At 35.9% G+C, this 17,256-nt stretch overlaps 4 protein-coding genes across 4 annotated transcripts; 2 read left to right on the forward strand and 2 right to left on the reverse strand.

Annotated features, from left to right (window-relative positions):
* Positions 1-311: 311 nt before the first annotated feature.
* Positions 312-5,104, forward strand: LOC107423964 (uncharacterized). Its single transcript, XM_016033626.4, has 16 exons — positions 312-593; positions 685-734; positions 1,043-1,103; positions 1,437-1,532; positions 1,627-1,776; positions 2,020-2,151; positions 2,298-2,425; positions 2,510-2,552; positions 2,621-2,704; positions 3,149-3,190; positions 3,421-3,491; positions 3,852-3,905; positions 3,994-4,099; positions 4,206-4,274; positions 4,419-4,562; positions 4,753-5,104. The coding sequence occupies exons 1-16, from the start codon at positions 423-425 to the stop codon at positions 4,882-4,884; spliced, it is 1,533 nt and encodes a 510-aa protein (XP_015889112.1). The 5' UTR covers positions 312-422; the 3' UTR covers positions 4,885-5,104.
* A 288-nt stretch (positions 5,105-5,392) lies between these two features.
* On the forward strand, positions 5,393-8,424 carry LOC107424023 (probable protein arginine N-methyltransferase 1). The gene is made up of 9 exons (XM_016033708.4): positions 5,393-5,780; positions 5,952-5,962; positions 6,254-6,409; positions 6,525-6,588; positions 6,685-6,827; positions 7,158-7,245; positions 7,435-7,550; positions 7,741-7,891; positions 8,028-8,424. Exons 1-9 carry the CDS (start codon positions 5,486-5,488, stop codon positions 8,231-8,233), a joined length of 1,230 nt encoding a protein of 409 aa, XP_015889194.1. The 5' UTR covers positions 5,393-5,485; the 3' UTR covers positions 8,234-8,424.
* Positions 8,425-8,664: 240 nt separating this feature from the next.
* Positions 8,665-11,061, reverse strand: LOC107424024 (uncharacterized). The gene is made up of 7 exons (XM_016033709.4): positions 10,728-11,061; positions 10,506-10,616; positions 10,092-10,160; positions 9,656-9,787; positions 9,341-9,418; positions 9,119-9,250; positions 8,665-9,038 (listed from the first exon to the last, which is right to left on the reverse strand). Exons 1-7 carry the CDS (start codon positions 10,935-10,937, stop codon positions 8,835-8,837), a joined length of 936 nt encoding a protein of 311 aa, XP_015889195.3. The 5' UTR covers positions 10,938-11,061; the 3' UTR covers positions 8,665-8,834.
* Positions 11,062-13,891: 2,830 nt separating this feature from the next.
* On the reverse strand, positions 13,892-17,211 carry LOC107423984 (receptor-like protein EIX2). The gene has a single exon (XM_048478714.2). It carries the CDS (start codon positions 17,082-17,084, stop codon positions 14,181-14,183), a length of 2,904 nt encoding a protein of 967 aa, XP_048334671.2. The 5' UTR covers positions 17,085-17,211; the 3' UTR covers positions 13,892-14,180.
* Positions 17,212-17,256: the final 45 nt, after the last annotated feature.

Consider the following 17,256-nt stretch of genomic DNA (forward strand, 5'->3'; position numbering starts at 1 on the left):
TCCAAACTTTTTGTAAGGATTATAACTAGATGAAAAAGTGGAAAAAAATGGATTTTTGTTTTTTTTAGTTGAAAAGTAAAAAATGTGATGTGGGATGTGATGAAATAAAGATTTTTCGTGGAAATTGATTAAAATAAAATGAAATAAGGATATAGATATCTTTTGAAATTTTTTAAAAAATATAATCAATATTAAAAAATAAAACAAAAAATATAGAAAAAACAAGATATATTTTGTTAAGACCCCGCCCACGGGGCAAAGGGTCAAATTCCCCTATGATTTGTTGAAATGGATTACTTGGGCTAAACCTCAAACGGGATAGTCGGCCCACAGAATTAGCGGACACGCCAGTGCTGTCGTTTATGGTGATTCATTTCAGTCATCATGTAACATAAAACGAGCAAGCAAGTGATTACGCGTCCATGGAGAAACCCAAAGAAGCCATTGCCATGGCTTCGTCATCTTACTCGCGTCTCACTCCACCTGAGGTCCCAGTGGAGCTCCACGTCAACAACCGAAAAAAGCTCGTGAATTCTCTTCGCCACCACCTTTCCCTTTCCTCTCGTCCTCTCCATGGCTTCGTCTTTCTCCAAGTAAACTAAATTAGCTTTTTTCTGAGAGTAAACGCTGATTCTTTTATTTTGATTCTGATTCTTTTATCCAATCGGGGTTTGCTTTTTTCAGGGAGGAGATGAGCAAACACGCTATGACACTGACCACATCGAACTTTTCAGGTAACCGCTCCGATTTCCATGTCTTTTCTTTTTTGTTTGGCTGCTGCAATATTTAATATCAGTGCTCCACTTTGATTTGTGTTTCAAACAAAAACGTGGGTTTATATATTCTTTTGTATTTCTTAACAAAAAACGTGTGCTTGATTGTTGTAAATGTATTTTAGTAAGCACCCAGTCAGAATCCCATCATTTTCTGCTTTGCGTTTATAAGTTCTTTTTTTTTTTTTTTTTTTTTTTTTTTTTTGGGGGGGGACAATTATGATGGTTTTAGTTAGAATTATTAATATGATTTTCCGTCGAATGTTTAGACAGGAGAGTTACTTCGCTTATTTGTTTGGAGTGAGGGAGCCTGGTTTCTATGGAGCTATAGTAAGTTCATTTATTCTCTGCTGGTGTTGTCTTCACGTAGTGCAGACTGTATGCGCATATTTATATATAAACATATATTTTCATTTTTAAATATAATCAAAATTAAAATTTGTACTAGAAGTTACTAACTTATATAGTTTAATCGAGACGCCTAACTTTTTATACAACTGATACAAATATGTAGTTTGCATGTGGTGTGGACATGTACTGATTAGGAGCTTTACCATATATGTCCTTAAACCTTTTTTATGCTTAGTGATTATAACTGCTTAAGCTACTGGAACCTCTTTAAATTTCAGATTTTATAAATTTATATTTTCCTTTTATTTGAAGGACATTGCATCTGGGAATTCTATTCTATTTGCTCCTAGGTTACCTCCTGATTATGCTGTTTGGATGGGGGAGATAAAGACATTATCCTACTTCAAGGTAATTGAATGTTTGATTGTTTAATTTATCTGTAGTCTGTACCCAAATATCTAATGCCCATTGGTTTGCTCATGTTTATGTTTTTCATTTGCAGGAAAGATATATGGTTAGCATGGTATGTTATACTGATGAGATTTTTGGAGTTATACATGATCAGTACCAGGGATCTGGAAAACCATTATTGTTTCTTCTACATGGGTTGAATACAGATAGCGATAAATTCTCCAAACCTGCAGAGTTTCAGGTTGATCTCTTGCTTCCATTTGTTTTACAAATCACTTGTTTCTGGTAAAGGCTGAATGGAGCAAGGGTGGTGTCAGATTAACTCCTACAAGCATAAAAATAAATGATATGATAATACAAAGTATAGCAACAATTTTTCTGTCTTTCAATGCATAAATATGAAATATATATATATATATATATATTTTAATACATTCATAAAGTGGAATGCTATATTAAATGCTTTCTTTTAATCTTTGTCCAGGGGATGGATAAGTTTGAAACTGATTTAACTACCTTGCATCCTATTTTGACGGAATGCCGTGTTATAAAATCGGACCTGGAGCTCTCTCTTATCCAGTTTGCTAATGATATAAGCTCTGAAGCTCATGTTGAGGTAATTATTTTCGGAAACTTTTCATTATCTGTATTTTTCTCTCATAAGTACTCGCACTATACTTATAAACTAAAATAACTGAAAACTTGAGATGCTTTTCTCAAAGATACTATTAAGTAATTATGGTGAATATTCATTCTGAACAGGTTATGAGAAAAGTTAGGGTGGGCATGAAGGAGTACCAGTTGGAAAGCATTTTTCTTCACCACACCTACATGTATGGTGGCTGTAGGCATTGTTCATACACATGCATTTGTGCTACTGGTGAAAATGGGTAAATTTTTTCATGTGTTTCTGTTTGTAGATGCTAACCTCAACTTCAAAACGTTGGCTAACAGTTGCAATGTTTATAATCCAGTGCCGTTCTCCATTATGGTCATGCAGCAGCTCCAAATGACAGGGTATAGTAAAATTAAACATTAAAGAACTTCTTGTAGTTATCAAAATAATAACAGCATCTTCTGTACAGACCTTGGAAAATGGAGATATGGCTTTGCTTGATATGGGAGCTGAATACCATTTTTATGGGTCTGACATAACCTGCTCCTTCCCTGTAAGTTCATATATTTGTGTTTGCAATTTGCCTTTTACCTTGCTAGTTGAATATTCAATGAAACTTATTCAATTTTGGATTGGATACAACATCATGCCAGTATATATTAACGTTGCCCTTTTTATGGTACTCAACATGATTATTTTTTTTTTCCTTTTCTTTCCTTCTCTTTTCTTTCACCCTTTATGATTTTATGAGCTTCTAACATTTTTATGGATTTAAAAGATCATAAAAATCTTGAGGGGTTTATTCTGAATCATTTTTAGAGAGCAGTTATTTAAGCAAATAGATGTGGTCAGGATTTTCTAAACAAAGTACAGAAATATAATGGAAGAGTATTGAAGCAGAAGAACCTCCTTAATGAACTTGTGATAGTCTTTACTTGTTTGATTATTTCCCCAAGGTTTCTTTAATTTTTTTTCTTAACATTTTTTAAATGTGCAGGTTAATGGGAAGTTTACATCTGACCAAGCAATTATATACAATGTAAGTGCTGTACTTGACTTATCATATCCGTCTATTGAAATTTCTCTCTCTTCAGTTCTTTTTTTCTCTGTACGTGCTATTGCCGGTGAAGCAACGTCTGTGATGCCCGCTTAGTTAAGATGGCAAAATTTTATGTCCTCTCTCTTTCCCCCCCCTTTCTTTCTTCATACACACCCCTCCTCCTCCCTCCTCTCTTCTTCTATGTTGTTCTTATTTGGCATGTTTAACAGGCTGTCCTACATGCTCACAATGCTGTCATATCAACGATGAAACCTGGAGTATGTTGGGTTGATATGCACTTGTAAGGCTACAATTTCTTTGTTTGTTACTACTGTGGATGGATATTCTCTGTTTTTGGATGGATGAAATGTAGAAATGGAGGAAAAGTTTTGCATTTGATATTTTTCAATTTGTTTGATAAAATGCTGGAAAATTGTAAATTGGAACAATATGAAAAGGAAAGATGATCATACAAGCCAGTGTAAACAACTTCTGCTGGCTGCAGTCTGTCAAAGATGGTTTTACTCATTGGACTATGTATTATGAATTAATAACTTAATATTGCATGGTTTCGTACTTGATGTTTAATTAATTGTCTTCCTGAATATTTTTCATCCTATTTATATGTGCATTATGACTGTCTGTCTGATTTCAATTACAGATTAGCAGAAAAGACTATTCTCCAGTCATTAAGGAAAGCGGGCATCATTGTTGGGTAACCTCATTTTATCTGAATTATGACTTGAGTATAGCAAGTAATTGCAACTTGCAAGTTGTCATCAGCCATTTGTTTTTGGTTTTAGCAATGTGGATGATATGATGGTTGAGCGACTTGGTGCTGTTTTCATGCCACATGGTTTGGGGCATTTCCTTGGTATTGATACTCATGATCCTGGAGGCTACTTAAAGGTATTTGTCCATAACTTTTCTCTGATGAAATCTACTCTCTTTCTGTGTCAACTAAAAGCATAGATCTACTTGTTATTTCTTGTTCCTTGATGTACATGCTATGCAGGGAAAGGAAAGGCCAAAAGAACCTGGATTGAGGTCATTACGGACGGCAAGGGAACTCCAAGAGGGAATGGTTAGCAATGACTCTTGACTCCATGGATTTGGTTTTTTGCCTCCTTTAATTACAAAATCTAATCGTTCTACTAGGATGGCCTTGGTTTCTCAAAAATGTTGTTGTATTGAATTTGATGCTTTATCCTGGGGCCTTTCTTTGTAGGTGATAACGGTGGAGCCTGGTTGCTACTTCATTGATGCTTTGTTAGTTCCGGCCATGGAAAGTTCAAATACTGGAAGGTTTTTTAATCATGAAGTGATTAACAAATACAAATCTTTTGGTGGGGTTCGAATTGAAAGTGATGTGGTAATCCATTTGTTGTAACATCTCTTCTAATTCTAAATAAAACATGTTGCCTTCCTTCATATTCTCTTTCTTTTTCCTATCTCAAAACATGAAATTCTGTTATGAACCTTTAATTTTTATTTAACTTGATAAATGCTTCTTGGAAAAAGAATTTAGTTAACTTAACACTCATTCATTTTGAATATTGTAGCTTGTCACTGTGAATGGTTGCAAGAACATGACGAAGTGTCCTCGGGAAATATGGGAGATTGAAGCCGTGATGGCGGGGTCACCATGGCCGCTCAATGAGGTTACTATTTCTTCAGAACATGGTGGAGGATAAAGCAAGTTTAGCATATCAGTTAATGCGAGAAAGATTTTATTCTCCTCGAAATTTCTGTTTGACAATAGCAAAGAATAAGAATACTTTGTGCTATTGAAATCGGTGATAATATAAAGTTGTAATGATGAGCATGTTATGGTTCAAGCCATTGAAATTTGAAAGTGACTTTTAACTTTTATTTTCATTTTTCTTATTATTATTATTATTATTATTGTTATTATTTTTTTGGTTTACTTTACATGATAAATAGATCAAAGGAATTTTGTTTTACTATTTTGGGGGGTCAATGTCTTGAATTGTGGAGTTATCACAATTTTTGTTTTTCTTTCTTACTATTTTTTTTTTTTTTTAATTAGTATTTTTGGACAAAGAGTCGAGAGGGAGCCAAAATAAATTGAAGGTGCTCCCTCTTTATATCATTACGAGAAAACGTCGTCGTTACAATCTCCACCCTCCACCTTATACGGACAAAGAAATCTTTTAATTATTTAGAAACTAGGCCCAATAAACGTGTAATATTGCAAATCGTGCAGGCGCCACCTGAAGGGGTAAAAAAAAACCCACACAAAAACCCTAAACCCTAAAATACGCTGCTCTCCAAATGGGTCGCCGAAAGAACAACACCAATCAGGGCTCAACGAGCTTCAACAACAACAACGACGACATGCAGCAGCCCCAGGGAAGCAAGATTCGTTTCCGAGACGACGACGACGATGAAGCTCTCAACGAGGCCGCGGACAGCTCCAACCTCGACGAGTCCATGTGCGACCTTGACGGCTCCATTGCTGGTTGCGACAAGGTCATTGACGACTCCACGTGCGAGCCCGACGTCTCTTTCATCGATGCAGATGATAAGACCAGCGCTGACTATTACTTCGATTCCTACTCTCACTTTGGTAACTAATTCCAATCTTCTTATCTTATCGTAAAACGGGTAATGGCTTTTTGTTTGTGTTTTGAGATGGCGCTGTTGTTCAATGTTTATGTGATCTTTTTGTACTAAAAATTGTGTCTTTAATAATCCTGGGCTTACTTTCTCTTTTTTTCTTGTACTTTTGTATTTGCAGGTATTCATGAAGTAAGTTTGTGGCACTTGGATGCATAAAGGCAGTATCTCTTTTCCGTTTTTGTAGATTTCTCTTGCTTTCTGAAGTGTATTGTGAGGATTTTTGGCCGTGGGAATATGGAAATTTGTATATCGTATCGTGGGTAGTTCATATATGCAGCATCTCTGTCGTGTGAGCTATTGATGTAGCTCTAAAATCCTTGCATTCCGTTCATACTTGGTTGATGACTTTATGAGGAAAATGATTTTTATTTTATTAATTTAGCTACTAAGAAGATGTCGTATCCTGTTGTGCCGTGACAGGAAATGTTGAAGGATGTTGTGAGAACAAAGACATATCAAAATGTTATTTATCAAAACAAGTTCCTATTCAAGAATAAGATCGTTCTCGATGTGGGAGCAGGGACTGGGATTCTGTCTCTATTTTGTGCAAAGGCAGGGGCAGAACATGTTTATGCGGTATACTCTTTTTTCTATTTTTGAATGTGAACAAACACTTGTTGCCCACTTAGACTTTGTTTAAATACATAGCATCTACTTTGCTCAATTCTATTAGATGTTTTACCTTTTCTAGGTTGAGTGCTCGGATATGGCTGACATGGCAAAAGAAATAGTTGAAGCAAATGGATATTCAAATGGTAATTCTTTGAGTTGCATATCCCAAGTAAATTTGTCATATCCACTTTGTCAAACTCAGTTATTGGAATTGACTGACTTGTTATTTTATGTTGCAGTTGTGACAGTTCTAAAGGGAAAGATTGAAGAAATTGAGCTTCCGGTCAATAAAGTGGATATAATTATCTCAGAATGGATGGGATACTTTTTGTTATTTGAGAATATGTTAAATACAGTTCTATATGCTCGTGATAAATGGCTTGTAAGTATTCCACTTCTAAATTATTATTGGAAAACATTTTCAATAAGATTTGTTTTACTTCACAGTCAAAGCTGTATCTTATTTTTATTTATATTTAAATAATGTAAAATTAGCTTCTATCTGTTTCCATGCTATTATATAGTTATATTACCTTTGAATTCAATAAGATGTTCGAGACAGCGGCATGCCTTTTAGTATGTTAAAATGGAGGCATTTTCAAGGAAAAATGTAATTGTATAGTATTCATAATAAAAAGGTTTAATCTTTGTGCTTTTCCTTGCCTTAGCATATTCATAGGAACAATGCCAATTTTCTCTAATTTAAATGTAGGTCAATAATGGAATTGTGCTGCCTGACAAAGCTTCTCTTTATTTGACTGCTATTGAGGATGCAGAGTACAAAGAAGACAAGATTGAATGTGAGCCTTTTTATCTTGTCAGTAGATGAAACTATTTTCAGTTTACAGTTCCTGTGTGACTTGTGCAATGTGCATATGCCTTTAATGGCTTTTACGGGTGAATTCCAAAGTGTTAACTTATTTTATGTTCAAATATGTATCTTGCTTTGCGTGCTGTCACTTATTACTGCTTTTTCCATGCTACTTTAGTTTGGAATAATGTATATGGATTTGACATGAGCTGTATCAAAAAACAAGCGATGATGGAGCCTCTTGTGGACACAGTTGACCAAAATCAAATTGTTACAAACTGCCAGCTACTCAAGGTTGGAATTACACATGCAAGCAAACACTTATTAAAATATACAAATTCGAATATCATGCATCAATATCTTTCTGCAGAGTATTTGAAAAAAAAATTCAAGTTTACCTTAATTGTCTCCCTTCTAGCCCTCCTTTATGCCTTTTGACTAATGTGTATATATATATATATATATATTTTTTTTTTTGGTTCAGACAATGGATATCTCTAAGATGGCACCTGGTGATGCTTCCTTTTCTGCTCCTTTTAAGCTCGTCGCTGAACGTGATGATTACATTCATGCTCTTGTAGCCTACTTTGATGTATCATTTACTAAGTGTCATAAATTGCAAGGCTTCTCAACAGGTCAAATATCCTCCTTTTTGTTCATTTTGGTTTTGTGGATTTAGGTTTGTTGCAGCAAAATGAGCATGAAAAGTAACAAAGAAAGATCATATGTACAATGGAATCCTAGTATTGACAGCTAAATTTTGTGTTGCAGGACCAAGATCACGGGCTACTCATTGGAAGCAAACAGTCCTTTACCTGGAAGATGTGTTAACAATATGTCAAGGAGAGACTATTGTCGGAAGTATGACTGTAGCTCCAAACAAAAAGAATCCACGTGATGTTGATATAATGATCAAATATTCATTAAATGGGCGGCGATGTGCGGTCTCGAGGATTCAACATTACAAGATGCGATGACTTTGGCCAATGTTATGCATTTTTGCTTCAGAAAAATGCCATTTAGATATGTGTACGCAAGAATGAGATGGCATGGTTTATTTTTTATGCCTGTACCTTTAATTTATTCTTCCAAATTGAACAAATTGAAATTTGTAATGCTGGAAAATTTTGACAATTTGATTTATAATATAATGTCAGTTTGATTTGAATTCTGGAATGTCATTCTATGTTTACTATTGTTCTTTGTTTTGAATTAGCCTTTGTGGTAAAAGTCCAGTTTATTACACCATTAGCAGTTGGCACTGGTTGGACAACGGGTTGTCTTAACGGAAGAAAATAAGAAGTCTATGCTTCTGAGACGTTTGTACTAACTCTCACTTTTATGAATTTCGAATTTCTTGTGAGACAATTTATCATGGAGTTGTAAAACTTAAAAATTAGGCAGTCCGGAATGAAAATGCTTCTCAAATTCCCAGGTGGTGACTAAAAAGAAAAGAATTCACAGAATGGCTTTAATTTCTTCTCAAGTTCCTACTCTGTCAAAACCATATTGGTACAGTGCACAAAACGTGATGATCCTTGACAAATTACTTCCTAGGGATGTTTGATCTGTACTCTTCTAGAGCTCTTGGTTGCTTGCCTTCGAACTTTTCTTTGAACTTTTCTTTGAACTAGGCTTCTTCAGTCTTCTCCACCACTGCCTTATACGTGTGGAGACTTGGTTTGCATGTTTCTTTAAGGTCTCCCCGGTCTTTACAATCCCTTTACTGATCCTCTGCTGCCAATCCCTCTTCGTGCTTTCTTTTTCTCTTAAAACTTTTCCCTGTAAAATTTATTTCACAAAATGATAAGAGAGACCTTTTGATTCTTACACTTTATTAGACTATGAGAATTTTTAATTACCAATTTTGATGGAAACTTTGTGTCATCGTCATCTTCATCATCTTCATCATCCAAATCTTCATTGCCAATATTTTGCATGTTCGTCAAATCATCCCTTGAATACATTTTCATGTTTGGGGCTCCTGGCATACCCTGATGAATGATAGAGTAGAATGTAGCCAGCGTTCAATACTCAATACTCTAGGAGTAGCAAAATTCTGCGCAATAAATAAGGATAAATACCTCCATAGATTTCAATATCTTTTCCATTTCAGCCTCCTTTGATGATTTGGGAACAAATGGTTCTCCAGGAGTCCTATCCTGCCACAGATATAGGTAATTTAGGGTAGGAGCTTAAGCAACTTGTTCTTAGCCTTAGGTGTGAAAAACAAGCATCTAAATGATAATACAGCTCTATTCTTTGAAAGATATAACAAGCTTAAACGATGTCTTTACTTCGAATTAAGATACCAAAAACACAAATTTTGCGCATACCTTGGACACACATATATTACACATAAATTGATTTGTTATATATTAAATTAATAATCCGGTTACCTTAGGAAGTGGTGGAATCTTGGTACTGCATGCTTTGGTGATATCTTTACAGAGAAAATTAACCAATGAATCAATTTGAGGCTTAGAATTGTATAGATATTCTGCAACATCAGTATCGGAATAACCCAAAACCTGCAATTTTCCCACATAACGTTTCAAGATATAACCTTGAAATCACTACAGTATTCTTAGAGGCCAAAGTCAATGCAAATATTCATATCATATCAGCATAAGACATTATTTTCTTAAGTCAAGTAATCATAGAACTAAAGTGAATCAATAAAAACGAAAAATGAAGTTTAAAATGAGAAGCAACTTAACTCCTCTTATAAGAGAGGGAGAAAAGTTAAAACTTGTTTGACTGGAAAGGGACTGTATAAAAAATAATTTTTCCGGTGTATAAAAAACAATATAGTGAACAAGTGCCAAAATTTACCTCCTGGCAAGCTCGCTCAATGGTCTTGCATTCTGAATTGCACTGTCCTTCAGAGTCTTGTTCCACCAGCTGAAAAGAAACGAAAAGTGATTTAGCAACATACCAACGCAACGCACCCAGCAAAGAAGAAAGATGTATTCCTATATCATTTATAAGGGCATCATATTCATATTCAAATTCAAATTCATATCGTTGCTAGCTCAAATGCTGTTGAAAAAAAAAAAAAAAAAGATGTGTGATGGTACTGCCAACAAATACATGAACGGCAAACCAAAGTGATGCAATAATTCTCTTGATCATAGTCAAACACAAACGCATTCCCAAAATTGGTTGCATAACATATATATATATATATATATATATATATTTTTTTAAGAGCAGCAGAACCCATAAGGTGATTATAATTTACTTTACCTCCAATTTATCTCCTTTTTCAACAATATCAATCTGCAGAATCCAATCCGCTTCAGTCTTCTTCAAATTGCAAACATTCTCCGTAATTTCAATTATTTGATACTCCGAGATCTAAATGAAACCCCACAATCAGATTACTCACCCAGCTTTAGAAATTGGAATTATTAGCTAATAAATATGTTGGAAACGTATATAGGCATATAGATGACAAGATAAAAATACCTTCTTGGGAGCGATCTGAGCTTGTTTGTTGTGAACTTGGTGGTAGAGCTGAGCAGCGAGCTTCTGACAGACCTGGCATTTGATGTAGGGAATGTCTTCCTTTCTAGCACTGCTCTCTGGTTTCTTGGCTCCATGGCACAGCGGCACCATTGCCAAGGCCGCCACCACTACTGAAACTACCACCACTAGTATTGCCTTCCCTTTCGCCATCACTCTACTCACCTCTCTCTCTCTCTCTCTCTCCCCCTCCAACACAAACAAGGGATTCTTATAAACACCAACCCCCCAAAAAAAAAAAAAAAAAAAAAAACTTGTTTCTTTTTCTTCTTCCCCAAAATTCACTTCTTGCTTGGCATTCCAATTATTTCTAGCTCAGATTAATTATTATCCTTTTTCCATGTGGTTACGTGTTTGCTCGCATCTGATTGGTCCAGAGGAGTATTTTTCAGCCAATAAGGTTTTCGTTAACACGTAGTATTACGGTTTTTTGTTTGGCCTTTTCCAAAATTGTAACCATGCGATCCCGGTTCTTCCCATCAGAACCGTCCACTCCGCTTTGACTTCTCGAACTTGTGTGGGACTCACTCACTGCACATAATCATATATTCCATATGTTTTAATTGCATCCAAGCCGTTCATCATGATGACCAAGTAACAACCAAATTTATTATTATAAAATAAAAGTCTCAAAAGAATAGTGTCAGTTCTAGTATCTTTTGAAAAAGAATAAGATGTTGGGTGATAAATTAAGTATGACTTAGACTTCGGTTCAAAAAACAAGCTCTGCATAAGAAGAACATGGAACTACTACATATGTAGTATTCTGAGAATGTCTCAATCATATGAGCTATATATTAATCTCTTTTTTATTACTATTATTATTTTCAACAAGCAACACAATTGCTCCATCAATCCAACTTCACATGCATATAACATATGAATCAACAAACTTATTAGATGATTTGAACAAACGTATGGAATCCTACGTGGTTTTTCATAGTCTTTTCTCTACCCAACGGCTTGGACTAAGCAGGAGTAATTGCGGAATGCAAGAATGCATTACTAATAAAAGATTCAAACAATGGAACATCTAGCTGTCCATGGGAGTCTACAACAATTACGAAAGATATTTTGCATAATGAAGCTTTCTTTTTAATTTGTTTATTTTCCTTTGTTTCTTGTAAGTGGAATAAAGTAGCTGATTGGATGGTCAAACAGAATTTTGAATGATAAATTTCCAAATTTAATTTTACCATATCTCTAGGGTCATATTACTGCTTACACACAGTTATAGCAATCTTCTTCATGATCTGATATGCTTTTTCCAAGTTGCTTTAACTTTGGAAGATTTGATGGATGATGGGTCTGTCATGGGGATCCGTCTTGAGACATGAGTCTATAAGTTTTCACACATTCTTCTAATATTGGTTGAGCCCCATTCACTTGCTTCACGAGATTGGTCTTCAAGTTAGCCTTGCAAGTTCTTCACTTTCATGACCCCATAGTCCATCCTCCAGATTAATTTAATCTTTCCTGCCAAAGCTATACACATCGCTTTTCTCTGTATAAAGTCCAGAAGATGCTAGCTCTAGAGCAACCATACCAAAAGTCCCAAAATATTCCAATATAAACACGGTTTTCACTCCCCGGCATTGGTACTTGCGGCTTGGAATTTAAACAGCTTGGCAGCATAATCTTTTCTTGGTCCAAGTAAATATTATCGATCTTTACGTCTCGATGGATTAGGTCCTGGACAAGCCATGGTGGAGATATGCAACTGCTTTTGCTATTCCAGTAACAATTCTCAACTCGGACTCCAAATCGAATGACTTATTTCCTTCATCATTCTTATCCATATAAAGAGAGAGAGAGAGAGAGAAAGAGAGATTGCCATTTATAGGGAATCCATAGATCAAGATGGGCAACTGTCGAGACGGCAACCTAAGAGCTTCAGAACATTCTTGTGCTTGCTCATCTGCGATGCAACTGCAACTTCACTCGTTATCATGTCTAGAAAAATATTAGAATTTGAATTGCCATTGGAAGAAGAGGTTGCATTTGCATAGAACTTCTTCACCAAAATTTGACGGCCTTCTTTAACTACTCCTTTTTACGTCTTCTAGTCCCAAACCTCAGCTAGCTAGCTTTCTGTTACCATGGAAGTTGTTGATTGCCTTTTGAGGTCTTTTATGGAGTGGAGTAGATTCTACTCGGGTTGCATTTTCCATTGAAGGAAACTATTAGCTGTTCTAACAGAGCAGCTCCATTCTTCAAGAAGCTGTCTTCACTTATCTTTGATTCTGAGGTTGCCAAATTTGTTCCATTGGCTTTTGTGAAGCATGAAAACATATTGGAGATTTGCCTGCTTTTGTTTTTCCTTCTTCAGGAGGAGGAGAATGGAAGGTATCAAAACAAGCACAATTAGACTGTCTTTTTTCCTCTTGAATCCCTCTTGAATATGTGACTTTGAGATCAACACGTTTTGTTGTCGTTTAAAGTTACACATGTGGAATGTGATTTAGATCTTCATGCCTCAATTTTTTTATAAGCATTTCACGCTGATGATAAATATTAAAGAACTAGGCTGAGATATGTTCATCAGTGGTAATGATGCCCCCTAATATTGAGAAAGGTCATAAAGAAGTAGGCTCTAAGCGTTGACTTTGAGAATGGAAGGTATCAAAACAAGCACAATTAGACTTTCTTTTTTCCTCTTGAATCCCTCTTGAATATGTGACTTTGAGATCAACACGTTTTGTTGTCGTTTAAAGTTACACATGTCGAATGTGATTTAGATTTTCATGCCTCAATTTTTTTATAAGCATTTCACGCTGATGATAAATATTAAAGAACTAGGCTGAGATATGTTCATCAGTTGTAATGATGCCCCCTAATATTGAGAAAGGTCATAAAGAAGTAGGCTCTAAGCGTTGACTTTATGACTCCGTTAGTATTGGATCCAAAACCAATTAGCTGTTAGACAATAGTTGAAAGTGAGAAGAGAAAAAGAAGGTTCTGAGATACTGCAGGTTTGATACTCCATCAGTTAAGCTCCACATAGCCAAATTATTTTATGACAATCCAGGTAACAATCCAGAAGGTAAAAATACTAAAAAAGATAAGAATTAAGAAATATATCAAGCTATACCAATATGCAAGAACTATATCAAATCAAAATAATTCCTATAAGATATTTCATGATGTAAAATAGTATATCAATTCTCAAGGGTGTGGAGAAAGAGTAGACCTGAAAATGAAATCTCACTGTTCATCTGTGTAGGTGGCAATCATGAAGCTGTAAAGAATGCTTTAAAATTTGATTTCTATGGTTTTGAAATCAGCTTTCATTTTGGTCATCTTTTGTTGCTATGTCTCATGCAATCTTCATTGCCTAACACCGATCCCTTGCATCAATAATTGAGGTTTGATATGTGTACATCCTCAAGATCAGCCTTAAGTTCGTCTGACATTTTGTGAAACCCACACCTTTATATCTGCATATCTCCAAGACTTCATGAAAAGTAACAAGACACAGACTCCCCAAAAGCCAACTACAAATCCAAGTCCCATACTGTAATAAAATCCTTGGGTTATGAACCCATCTCCATCATCTTGGTCCCCGGCTTCTTTGGTAGGTGCAGAATCAACTGGTTCTTCTCCTGGACACTGATTGTTCAGTGGGGCCCCACAAAGTTGAGGATTGCCCATGTATGCACTGGGGTTAAAGCTCTGTAGTTGAGTGCTTGTAGGAATTTTGCCTGACAAATTGTTGTTTGACAAATCCAGCACACTAAGACGATACAACAAAGAGATGCTTGAAGGAATTTGACCAAAAAGTTGATTGTCTGATAAATCAAGAGCATCTAAAGATGCAAATTGACCAATCTCTGCAGGCACTTGTCCAATTAAGTTGTTTCTTGATAAGTTCAAAGAAACCAACCCAAGGAGTTGAGTGATTTCTTCTGGAATTTCGCCATTCAGCTTATTGCTTGACAGATCAATGCTTCTTACAAGTCCCAAAGTACTTTTATATTCAGACAGCGTTCCTTTCCATACTAATAGTAGTTGGTCATCATAGAACCTGTCAGCATGTCCCTCTGAAGTGTTAAAGCTCCTATAAGAGTGGTCAATGGTTGTACCAGTATCTATACTACCATTTTTTCTCATTGCGGTAAAATTACTGAGGCACTTTGGTAGACTTCCTGAGATATTGTTCACAGAAAAGTCCAGTAGTTGCAGATGTGATAGATGACAAAGATTCGAGGGAATGCTCCCGTAGAAGTGATTGGATTGGAGACTAAGTATAACAAGATTTTGAAGTCTTTCACCAATCCATGTTGGTATTGGTCCTAATAATTTGTTTTCTCCCACGCCAAGAACTATCAATTTTGTGCAGTTATGAACTGATGAAGGTAATTCCCCTATAAAATTGTTGTCTCCTAAATGCAAAGTCATTACCTGAGTCATGGAGCCAATGGAGGGAGGAATCTTCCCTGATAGCTTATTGTGTGCTAAACTAAGAATACCCAATTCTTTGAAATTTGACCAACAATCAGGTAGCTCCCCTGACAGTAGATTGTAGGAGACATCCAGGAGGCTCAAGTATGAATGCTGAGTGATTTCACAAATAGAATTTAGACTTGAAAATTTGTTTCTGGAAAGGTGGAGAGCAGCCACTTCGAATAGAAAAAGCGGAATTGGACCTTCAAGCTGATTTGAGCTCAAATCTATTTCAGGGTAAGCTGCCCACTCTATCAAAGAATTTGCAATTATTCCACTGATTTGGTTGTTGGAAAGATTCATATTGGTGAATTCAGTGGATAAATTCCAAAGCCAGTTCGGAATAGAATCTGAGATTCCAGCACTGGAAATATCAAGATCAGAATAATTCTTTTGGGTTTGAAGCCATTTTGGGAATCGTGGACCCAACTTGCATGAGCTAAGCCATATGGTGTCCAGTTGAAAAGGAGGAATCCAATCAGAATGAATGTTTAAAACTAATGGATTAGAAGTCAAGTCCAAAAGACGAAGCTTTGAGAGTCTTGAAAAATGAGCTTCAGAAATCTCATCATTCAAAGAGTTATCAGCAAGTGACAAAATATTCAACTGTGTTAACTGTCCAATAGTTTCTGACACAGTTCCATTTAACTGATTTGATGAAAGTTGTATACTCCTCAATGATGAAAAATGTGTGAGATCAGGTAATGACCCTGTGATTTGGTTCCGACTTAAATCCAAATACTCTAGAGAATAATGTGAACATCTGCGTGGAACTTGAGCCAGCTTCGGAAGTTCTCCACTAATATTATTATCAGACATGAACAATTCACGTAGGGTGCATATATTCCACACAGATTTTGGAATTTCACCTTCAAGTTGATTTTTTCTAAGATCAAGGTAAACAAGGGCTGTCAAGTTTGAAATGGATCTCGGTACTTCACCTTCAAGTTGATTATAACTTAAGTCGAGTTTTGTAAGGGCAGTCATTTTCCCAAAATCTCCAGGAATGGGGCCCTCTAACTGGACATTGAAGAGGTCGAGTTGAACAAGGCTAAAACTATAGTTGAAAAGCCACTGATACACAGAAACAGAGAGACTATTTGCAGAAAGATCAAGCACAGCAAGAGATTTGGAAGAATTAGCGAGGGAAAGAGATGATGGAACAATATTTGGAAGACTACATCTCTTTAGCTCCAACCTCGTTAGATGAGGAAGCTTATTAACTGTTTGCAGCCAGTCATTAGCTTTGCTCAAGTTTGTATCAGACAGAACAAGTTCTCTTAAAGATGAAAGATGAGAAATCCACCCCAAGTTTCTTACACTGAATGCAGTATTGAAGCTAAGATCAAGAGACTCCAAGCTAGAAAGATTTGCAAGCTGAGGAGGAACTTCTCCGTACATGTAAGTGGAGGAAAGATTGAGATATGTTAATTTGGTAAAGGTGGTAAAGAAACTTGGGATGTGGTTTCCATAAAACTGGTTGAAACTGAGGTCCAAATAATTCAAATACCGCAACTCAACCAATGAAGAAGTGATATTACCTCTGAGAGACCACTGGAATCGTTTTGCTCCAAAAGTTGATGGAGAAAGATCAAGCATGACCACATGCCCAGTTTTGTTGTCACACCCAATTCCAAGCCAATTGCAGCACTCCTTTTTATCTTCTTCACTGCCCCAAGAAGAAAGCAAACTATGACCATCTTCATGAAGTTCCTCTTTAAACTTGAGGAGTGCTCGTCTCTCCTCTTCTATGCACCAGTTTTTTTGTTCTAGATCATCTCCTGAAATGGATCCGAAAGAACCCTCAAAGTAGGGCAGAAGCAGCAAAGAAAACAGTACAAAAGTTCGAGGGGACATTTTTGCTCTTCATTCAACGAAAAGCAAAGACGAGTTTGAAACTGAAAGATTTCGGTTTTTGATGAATTAGGATAAAATAGAGTGATTCAAGGTTCACTCTTTTTTATTTTATTTTTATTTTTTTTTAATAGGGGAGTAGTTGGAGGTAGACATAATTTTTGAAAGGTCACAG

This window comes from Ziziphus jujuba, chromosome 7 (genome assembly GCF_031755915.1).
Source record: "Ziziphus jujuba cultivar Dongzao chromosome 7, ASM3175591v1".
NCBI lineage: Eukaryota > Viridiplantae > Streptophyta > Magnoliopsida > Rosales > Rhamnaceae > Ziziphus > Ziziphus jujuba.

Excerpts from the sequence above, each read along its gene's own strand:
- LOC107424024 (XM_016033709.4), bottom strand. The coding sequence starts at position 10,937 with ATGGCGAAAGGGAAGGCAATACTAGTGGTGGTAGTTTCAGTAGTGGTG. Across the intron at positions 10,617-10,727 it reads CTCAGATCGCTCCCAAGAAG|ATCTCGGAGTATCAAATAAT; the intron begins GTATTTTTATCT and ends GGTTTCATTTAG. Across the intron at positions 10,161-10,505 it reads AAAAAGGAGATAAATTGGAG|CTGGTGGAACAAGACTCTGA; the intron begins GTAAAGTAAATT and ends GTTTCTTTTCAG.
- LOC107423964 (XM_016033626.4), top strand. The coding sequence starts at position 423 with ATGGAGAAACCCAAAGAAGCCATTGCCATGGCTTCGTCATCTTACTCG. Across the intron at positions 2,553-2,620 it reads CAGCAGCTCCAAATGACAGG|ACCTTGGAAAATGGAGATAT; the intron begins GTATAGTAAAAT and ends TCTTCTGTACAG. Across the intron at positions 4,100-4,205 it reads ATCCTGGAGGCTACTTAAAG|GGAAAGGAAAGGCCAAAAGA; the intron begins GTATTTGTCCAT and ends CATGCTATGCAG.
- LOC107423984 (XM_048478714.2), bottom strand. The coding sequence starts at position 17,084 with ATGTCCCCTCGAACTTTTGTACTGTTTTCTTTGCTGCTTCTGCCCTAC.
- LOC107424023 (XM_016033708.4), top strand. The coding sequence starts at position 5,486 with ATGGGTCGCCGAAAGAACAACACCAATCAGGGCTCAACGAGCTTCAAC. Across the intron at positions 7,246-7,434 it reads CAAAGAAGACAAGATTGAAT|TTTGGAATAATGTATATGGA; the intron begins GTGAGCCTTTTT and ends ATGCTACTTTAG. Across the intron at positions 7,551-7,740 it reads CAAACTGCCAGCTACTCAAG|ACAATGGATATCTCTAAGAT; the intron begins GTTGGAATTACA and ends TTTTTGGTTCAG.